The sequence below is a fragment of the Pogona vitticeps genome, chromosome 1 (genome assembly GCF_051106095.1).
Source record: "Pogona vitticeps strain Pit_001003342236 chromosome 1, PviZW2.1, whole genome shotgun sequence".
NCBI lineage: Eukaryota > Metazoa > Chordata > Lepidosauria > Squamata > Agamidae > Pogona > Pogona vitticeps.
This window is the reverse complement of record NC_135783.1, coordinates 2,497,939-2,506,851: the sequence shown is the minus strand read 5'-3', so window position 1 is coordinate 2,506,851 and position 8,913 is coordinate 2,497,939. Positions and strand designations below refer to the sequence as shown.

Genomic DNA, 8,913 nt, shown 5'->3' with positions numbered 1-8,913 from the left:
AAAGGGTCCCCAGCCGCTTTCGAGTACCTGGGGCATCTTAGCTGAGCAGGGCCCTTGGGGACATGGGGTGGGTGGCAGGAAAAACGGAAATCTCCAAAATTGCACTGGGCGAATATGGAAGCAGCAGGCACTGGCATAAAATCTAAGTTCCCAAGACAAGAGGCTCCAAAGCTGGAGAACGGGAGGACCAGTCCTGCCAACATGTTAGTAAATGGCCAGATCTTACAATGCCTTCGAGCAGGGGGTCCCCATCCTTGGGCCTCCAGATGTTCTTGGACTACAACTCCCAGAAATCCTAGCCAGCAGAGGTGGTGGTGAAGGCTTCTGGCAGACCACTGCCTTATTGGACTCAAGCGGGGGAGACAGGGTGAAAGGCAAAAGGGTCATGCTGCGGATGGGAACCAGGAAGGGAGCAGTCCGCGCTGCGTATATTTCTTGCTTTGCACTCTGTAAATGCCCCATGGGGCTGCAAAACCATCATCATCATGGGCGGTCAAGTCCATTCTGGCTTAGGATGCCTCCTTTTCCAGGGAGAAAGTCCCCAGAAGTGGTTTTACCATTCCCTTCCACTGGGGGCGCCCTGGGACTGTGCTGCTTGGCCCAGGGTTACACAGGCTGGCTTTTTTTCCCCCTGGGACGCCCGGTGGGGAATCGAACTGCTGACGTCAGGCTTCGCAGCCAGAGACCTAAACCGCTGAGCTATCCAGCCAGGCGGCAGGAAAGCAAAGAGCCCAGCGTCTCCTAATCTAATCTAATCTCTATCCTTGTAACTATAAAACAAGATACCATTTCATATGTGGGAAATGACTTGGGAGGTAAGTGAAAAATAGCACCGCACATCAACCGTCTAGATCTGAGAGCCTCCATGATGTAAATGGTTAGAGGATCTGGGCCACAGGGATTTTGAAGATTCATCTCCTAGACTCTGATGAGCTACAGAACTATCAGTGACACCCAATCTTGGGTCCCCAGATGTTCTTGGACTACCACTCCCAGAAATCCTGACCAGCAGAGCAAGTGGTGAAGGCTTATGGGAGTCGTAGTCCAAGAACATCTAGGGACCCAAAATTGGGAACAACTGATCTAGAAGCAGTGGTTCCCAGCCTTGAGTCAACCCAGTTGTTCTTGAACTGTGCTTCCCAGAAGCCTTCACCGCCAGCTGTGATGGCCAGTTTTTTGGGGGGAGTTATAGTCCAAGAACACCTGGGTGACCCAAGACTGGGAACCACTGGGGTTGAGTGTTGGGCGAATCATTCTTTCTTAGCCTGGTTAACCTCACAGGGTTGGTGTGAAGAAAAGAGTCACTTATACCCTAGTGCAGTGGTCTCCAACCTTGGGCCTCCAGATGTTCTTGGACTTCAACTCCCAGAAATCCTGGCCAGCAGAGGTGGTGGTGAAGGCTTCTGGGAGTGGTAGTGTAAGAACCTTGATTAAAGTGAATCTACACAAGCAACCTTAGATTTAATCAAAGCAACATTTATTGAATGAAGAATAAAAGACCATGATTTTCTGTATATGATTTGCATACAAACACATAAATAAACATTGTTATATTGGACAACACTGGTCTAATAGTCATATTTGGTATAGAGAGGAACAGATCCTCTGGTGGCAGTGAAAAATGGTGAAAAACTACTTGTCATGCCCGAAAGGGAACCTGGGGGTGTGTGTGTGTGTGTGTGTGTGTGTGTGTGTGTGTGTGTGTGTGTGTGTGTGTGTGTGTGTGTGTGTGTGTGTGTGTGTGTGTGTGTGTGTGTGTGTGTGTGTGTGTGTGTGTGTGTGTGTGTGTGTGTGTGTGTGTGAGAGAGAGAGAGAGAGAGAGAGAGAGAGAGAGAGAGAGAGAGAGAGAGAGAGAGAGAGAGAGAGAGAGAGACATAAAATAGTGAGCAGAGGTTGGGATTCGGAGAGAAAGAAATCCAGTAAGCCAAAATAAAGAAAACATTTTCTGGTTCTGGGATTCAAAGCGAATGAATGCCAGTAAGCCAAAAGGGAAAGAAATTCTCTGAGTCTAAGAGACCTTGTTGTCAATAGTCCAAGGAAGAAGTAGGGAACCCTAAAGCTCTGTGGGAATAGCTTGGTAGGGACTCCGGATTGTGGAAAGACAAAGGCAGGAAAAAAGACTCTGAGGAGATTTCTGTAGTTAAAAGTTTACCTCAAGCTGAGAGTGTAAGGGCCAAGAGGGCTAGCTTTAGATCCCAAAGCCCTGAGAAAGGGAGCGCTGAGGGGGCCAAAAGTGGAAGCCAAGGTCTAAAGGAACAGCTGAGGTGAATACAACAGGGGTTTACAAGAAAAGAAATCTTTCTGAAAAGAAAAAAAAAACCTGGGTGTCTGGAGGCTAGAAGAAACAGTGTCTGAGACACAGGGAACAGCCAGGCTAGGTGCCTAAGTAGCAACCCATGGCTCTTGGGGGGAAACTACAAACTATCAATCTCTCTAACACAGAAGAAAAAAAAATAGGTCCCTTTTAAAACGAGGCTTGTCTATTTGAATCTGTGAGAAAGCAACCTGCCAAATTAACAAAAATATAAACGGTTAAACATGCCTTCTAAGAGAGGGAAAAGGTGAGTTATGGAGCTAGCAGAGAGTCACACATTACCTCAGAAAGGGAAAATGTCAGACCAAGAGGGCCAGGAATATGAGGGCTCAAGGGAACAGGAGGGTGGCTCAGGGAGAGAAAATTCCCAGGATTTTGTGAAATGGAGATTGGAGAAGGAGTTTCACTTAAGAGAATTACAGATCACAGTTGAGGCAGGGGTCAGAGAAAAGGAGATGGCCATGGAACAAGAAAGAGCAAAAGCTGAGGCCGAAGCCAGAGAGTGAATGCATTTAAATTAATGTAGATGGTTGTATATGAAAAAAAAATAACATCCCCTGAAAATAAGCCCTAATGCATTTTTGGAGCAAAAATTAATTTTCGGGGAAACACAGTAATTGAACTGGAAGGGGCGTTCAGAGTGCTGAAAGGCAGGGGAGGATGAGACGAGTGTGCCTCAGAAATCTGCTGGACTCGTCTTTCTGTGGAGGTGCACAAACACACATCCACTAAAAGGACCGGAAGTGTTCAGAAAAGTTTTTAAAAATTAAATTTGAAATGACTGGGCAAAAAGGGGCAATAATTAAGTTAGGCATCGATTAAAAAACAAATAGATGTCAATTATGTCTCTTGGATGGAAGCAGAATTCACTCGGTTGAAATAATTGAGTGGTAACATCTGGTGCCGTGACTCGGATTCTCTTGAGGTCATCACTTGGAGACAAGCAGGGAATTATAGGATGGCTGGTAGACCTGTATTCACCTTTCCACTTCATTGCTTCTTCTTATTGAGTATGATACCTGATAATATGGATAAGTCAAAGGATTATATAGTTGTGCATATTGTTACGGCAGCTAGAATTCTATATGCTAAAAATTGGAAAAGTTTGACGATACCAAAACAAGAAGATCTTATTGAAAAAATACAGGAAATAGCAGAAATGGACATTTTATCAGAAGTCATGAAGGACTATCCTCTACAAAAGGCAACAGAAAGATGGGACCTATTCAACAAATGGACTAAATTATCAGGCAACGTGCAAATAGCATACATTGAAATGAGAACTAAATCTAGAATGCAGAAAAGAGTAAACAGTATAACTTAAAATTTTCATATAGCAATAAGTATAGAATGGTTGTTAGTATGTTATTGTCTCTCCTCTTCCTCATAAATTCCAAGTCCCCTTTCCCTTTCTGTCACCCCTTATGTTAAAAATAAAAATAAAAATTTTGGGGGAAAAAACATTGTCCTTTCTCTCCACTGACTCTTGGGTGACACCTGCCAGCCATTGTTCCTCACTTCCCACAACAACTTCCCAGAAATTTCTGCCTGCTGTGAATCTCTCCTGTCCCAGCACATTAGCAGCACTGGCCAAATCTCTTAGGGTTGTCAGGCAGATCTTGCAATTTGGATCCACATGTGACACTTTTATGATCAGAAAGAATAAGCTGCAGATGAGCTGTGTCTGGATCCAGGGTTACGTTTACTCAGGAAATAAAGGTGGTAGTTTTGTGCCCAGAGGGACTCCCTGACCACGATCATTGTCTCTTTAGGGAGACGGGATCGTTGCACTGCTTTCTGCAGCTGAAGTCCATGTACCAGAGCATCTTTGAACTGGTTCATGACGCCTGCTAGAAGAGGATTTATATCACAAAAATCCCAAATCCTCCACTTCAGTTCCGGAAGAAAGACGACTGGATTCTCAAACGTGACTTTCTCGTCGCTCCTCTGCAGGATTCTTCCAACATCCTGCAGGAGTTCACCCGGGGGTTGCTGGCACTTCTGCTCCATCTCCTGGATGAGACCTCCAAGGGAGGAGAGCTCCTCAGAGAGCCTGGCCAGGTGTTCGTCCCTTTTCCTTGCTATTTCTTTCTCCACCTCTTCCATCTGGACCATTAAAAGCTTCTCGTGTTCTTCCAAAAACTGGCGGAGTTTTCTGAATTCTGCTTTCATCTTTTCCATCTTGGCTTTTGTTTGCGTAAGCAGGTGTTTGCTTTCATTTACTCTTTCCTCTTTATATGTCATAATTTCTGCCCTGTCTTTCTTCAGAAGCTCCAAGTGACTGGTGATCAGTTCCTTGTGCTGCTGCGCAGCCTCCTCCAGAGGAACCACCTGGTGATCTCGGTGCTCTTTGCGTTTGTCACAAATCACACAAATGAGGGTTTTGTCGTCCTGGCAGAAGAGTTTCAGGGGCTCCTGGTGTTCCTCACAGAGCCTTTTTGATTCTTTTGCCTTCTCCTCTTCCAAGCAACTGAGTTGTTCCACTAAGTTGTCCAGCTGCCGATTGGGGATCAGGTTCGTTTGGACTTTTGTTCTGCATTGGGGCAAACCATTGCACCAGGCTTTTGCAGCTCTGTTTTTAACAAGGCCCCACCATGCCTGCTGCCCTGTGCCTTCCCCTGCAGAGATGCTCCCTATCCCTCCATCCCATCGGTCCCTCCAAATGTTCTTCAAAAAGGCTGTTCCCTTCAGCCAATTGAGAAAAGCGACACAGATGGAGGATTCCAAAATGCAATCACAAGTGATATTCTTTTCTTTAACTCCTTGTCATCCAAAATAACTATATTTATTGATTGATTTGATTTGATTTGATTTGATTTGATTTATATCCCGCCCATCTGGTCTGGTCGGCCACTCTATAGCAATGTTATAGTATGCCCAGACTTTGGTTTTAACGAAAGTGTTAAATTAAAGGCATATTTTTAAAAGAATCATTTCAATTCTTTCTACTGCAACTGCCTGAATGCCCCAGCCCCCGTGGTCACTTGCCCTCTCGGCATGCATGATGGAGCACACCAGTCTCTATGCTTGAATGCTATTTAATCCCACCCTACGCCCCCCAAATGGCCCTGTCCCTCGTGCCGATTCCCATGTCCACCCTTCCTTACTGGGTGCTACTCAGAGTCTCAGACTCTGAGCAGGTGGAGTCACTGTCTGACTGGCTCCATAGTGACTCGTGGTGGTTGTGGTGGTGATGGTGGTAATGACGAGACCAGCACTCCTTGTGGCTCTGATGGCACGCTCTGAGGAAGAACATGTCGAGGACAGGGCTGAACCGCGCTGGGCGATGATGGAATCCATGGATGAAGAGCAGGTCATCCTGCAGTGATAGGGAATGGATTCAGAAGCACAAAGAAAGCAATTTAGGGCTCCTATTTTGTTTTTCTTGTTGTTTTTATATACCTGGGGTTTCCATGGTGCTAATATCACTTACTTGTTTAATTTTAAACGTTTGCCCTGTTCAATTGTGTCAATTATTTTTTTTGAAGACATCTTCCATGAGCACGAAGACAGTGATTTTGATTTCTTCTGTGCTCTCATCTCCTGCAACACAAATGAAAGATGGTCGGGAGTGGGTCTAGGAAGTAATTTCTCTCTTGCAAATAACCTGTGTTCCAGTCGCTGTCCCATTCTTCAGATTTCTTCGTTCCTTATCACCTCAATGATGTTCCGTAAGTCATCCTCTAAGAGGTAAATTGTCAGGTTGATAATTTCCTCATCGTCTCCTGCAACACAAATGAAAGATGGTCGGGAGTGGGTCTAGGGAGTAATTTCTCTCTTGCAAATAAACCGTGCAGCAGACCCCTTCTCCTTTGATGTGCAAGATGCCCCCTCCTGTGCTCCACTGTGCTCATGGACCTGCAGTGCAACTCTGAACTCAAAGCAAAGTTCAGGGAGGGGAGTGGAAAAGCAGACAAGCTTGGGCAATTTTTGAGAGAATTGACCCCTAGCTTCCCTGAGCTTTCCCAAATGTTCAAGCAGACCATGTGCCTTTTTGGGAGCACATACTTGTGCAAAAAGCCTGGTGGTGCAGTGGTTCAACTGCAGCGCCACAGCCAAGGCTCCGCTCACAACCTGAGTTTAATCTGAGGTTCAATCCTCAAGGTTGACTCAGGCTTCCATCCTTCCGAGGTTGGTAAACTGAGTACCCAGCATGCTGGGTGGAGGGGCAGAAGGGCTATGGGGCAGGATATAAGCCGCACACTTTGCTTTTTGGCTTTGCTTTGAGACCGAGGTAAGGAATTAAGCACGATCCCCACACTTGTTTCTGCCTTTCCTCTGAGAGGCAGCAGGTAAGGCAATGGGGAGCATTAAAAGTTGGGAAAAGAGAAGCCAGTTGTTCTGTGGGAATAGATGTGCGTAATGGTGGCTATGGGGGATCCTCACTATGATTAGGGTGATTTCCATGGTCTATCTTATGCTTGGTACCGACCGGCAAGCGTACTTTGTGATGCTGCCTCTTCTCTCCTTACTCCGGTTCCCTTCGCACAAGGCATCTTTGTTTTCTAAGAAGCAACGAGCCCGAGCCCTTTTTGTTTCCCTCTTCTCTTAATTAAAGAATCCCTTAAAAGCTGAACTATATGCCATATAGCTGAAATGGCATAAAACTGAAAAAAGAATTACTAAAAATTCTTGAAGTATCCTTTTAAAAGTAACTTTGAAAATTCTCTAGAAAATGTTACTCATTACATCAGCCAGTAAGGAACACCGTTGCTTCATTTCCACTTGTGTTGCTTTTGGAGTGTAACCTTACTGCCTCCACATTAACAGAAAGGGCAACTTCTCACGAGTAACCACGTTACTTGTAACTAATTACTGCCAAGCTCTGCCCACCGGGAACCCTCAGGGATACCTCTGGGAAGTCCAAGAGCAAGAGAGAAGGCAAGACCCTGCAGTCCAACCTGAGTTCCAGTCGCTGTCCCATTCTTCAGATTTCTTCGTTTCTTATTGCCTCAAGGAAGTTCCATAAATCTTCCTCTAGGAGGTAAAGCGTTAAGGTTATAATTTCCTCGTCGTCTCCTGCAACACAAATGAACGATGGTCGGGAGTGGGTCTAGGAAGCAATTTCTCTCTTGCAAATAAACTGTGCATTCTGAGCTCACAAGCTGCCCTAGCAGGCACGATCATCTTCCTTTTCACCAGAAAACCATCCAAACACGGCTTCTTTCTTACTTCTCATGATGGGCCCTGTGGTTCGCATAAGGCACACGGGAGTTTTGGCAGGCTTCGGTGGAGCCCAACCCTCCCGCATGGCTCCAGGGCAGAAAGAAGGTGTCACGTCCTTCTCGGCACGCATGATGGAGCACACCAGGGTCTGCGCCTTCACCACTTTTATTACTGCCCTATGACCTCCCCCCCCATTGGCGCATGCTGATTCTTAACCATTGGTGGATAGACTTTAACTGGAGGTGCCCTCTGAGCCGCTGGCTGATGTTTCCTGATGGCGGCTGTGGTGGTGCTCATAGTGATGGTGGTGACGGTAAAAATAATGAGTCCAGCGCTGGTTGTGGCTGTGATGATGTTGCTGACTCCAGCGGCCTTTGATGTTAGGGAAATAAATAAATAAACAAATAAGTAAAACGCCAACAAAATATAAAAAAACCAAGTATCGCCTCCATCATCGTTGTCACTTTGATTGTTGGATCCCTCGCTCCTTATCCGTATTGATTTGGTGGCACACCTTGATACCCTAAAACATACAATGCAGTGAGTTATAGAAACGATTTGTGGGCACACGGGAGTTTTTGCAGGTTTTGGTGGAGTCCGATAACCCTCCCGCATGGCTCCAGGGCAGAAAGAAGGTGTCAGGTCCTTCTCTTGTCATGGAAACAACAAAACGGAAGCCAATTGAGAAATGCAGCACGGATGGAGGCTTCCAAATAGCAATGTTCTAGTACACCCAGGAGCTTGAGCTGAAGAAGGGGGGAGTCAGGGTGGGGTTGAGGGCTGTGGAAGGCGGGACGACCCGCAAGCAGATGTCCAGAGCCTTGAACAATGCTATGGTTTATAGCATATACATATACATATACATATATATACCGAAACTGGGGAGGAGGTCCATGGTGGGGGGAGTGGCAAATGAAACGAGTTAAGGCCTCTCTCATTCTCATCTAGATGATGAATATTCAGAAAAGAATAAATCCAAGCCTACACTGAGCACAACAGTGAAGACGAAACTCCAGATGGAGGAGGAGGATGGACTGGTTCCTCCTCTGGGGGTCCCCGGGAGAGCTGCTTGACCACAGGAGGGGCGATGAACATGTTAGGCAACGGCAGCTTCATGTTGTCTGCCTATGATGGCCTCACTCCACTGATTATGGAAGAAGACAGGCCCGCCACTCCTTGAGACCTGGGAAGAGAGTGGACACCAAGCACATCACTGAGGAGGGTCGAATGAGGCGGGAGAAGGAGCTCTCCTAGAACAGAGTGGGGGGGTGGACTGGATGATCCATAGGGTCCCTTCTGGTTCTGAGATGATGGCGATGATGCTATTCCTGCATCTTGTTTCCAACCAAGGTGGATTCAGGAAGGGCTTCAATTGGCTGAAGGGAACGGCCTTTTTGAAGAACATTTGGAGGGGCCGATGGGAAGGAGAGATA

At 46.3% G+C, this 8,913-nt stretch overlaps 1 protein-coding gene across 1 annotated transcript; it reads right to left on the bottom strand.

Moving 5' to 3' along the window:
- Window positions 1-1,666: 1,666 nt before the first annotated feature.
- On the bottom strand, window positions 1,667-7,610 carry LOC144586156 (E3 ubiquitin-protein ligase TRIM7-like). Its single transcript, XM_078384031.1, has 4 exons — window positions 7,487-7,610; window positions 5,972-6,039; window positions 5,422-5,633; window positions 1,667-4,886 (listed from the first exon to the last, which is right to left on the bottom strand). The coding sequence occupies exons 1-4, from the start codon at window positions 7,608-7,610 to the stop codon at window positions 3,968-3,970; spliced, it is 1,323 nt and encodes a 440-aa protein (XP_078240157.1). The 3' UTR covers window positions 1,667-3,967.
- Between the last annotated feature and the right edge of the window lie 1,303 nt (window positions 7,611-8,913).

Excerpts from the sequence above, each read along its gene's own strand:
- LOC144586156 (XM_078384031.1), bottom strand. The coding sequence starts at position 7,610 with ATGCGTGCCGAGAAGGACGTGACACCTTCTTTCTGCCCTGGAGCCATG. Across the intron at positions 6,040-7,486 it reads CACAGGGCCCATCATGAGAA|GAGACGATGAGGAAATTATC; the intron begins GTAAGAAAGAAG and ends TTTGTGTTGCAG. Across the intron at positions 4,887-5,421 it reads GAGACTCTGAGTAGCACCCA|AGCTGCAAAAGCCTGGTGCA; the intron begins GTAAGGAAGGGT and ends TGTTAAAAACAG.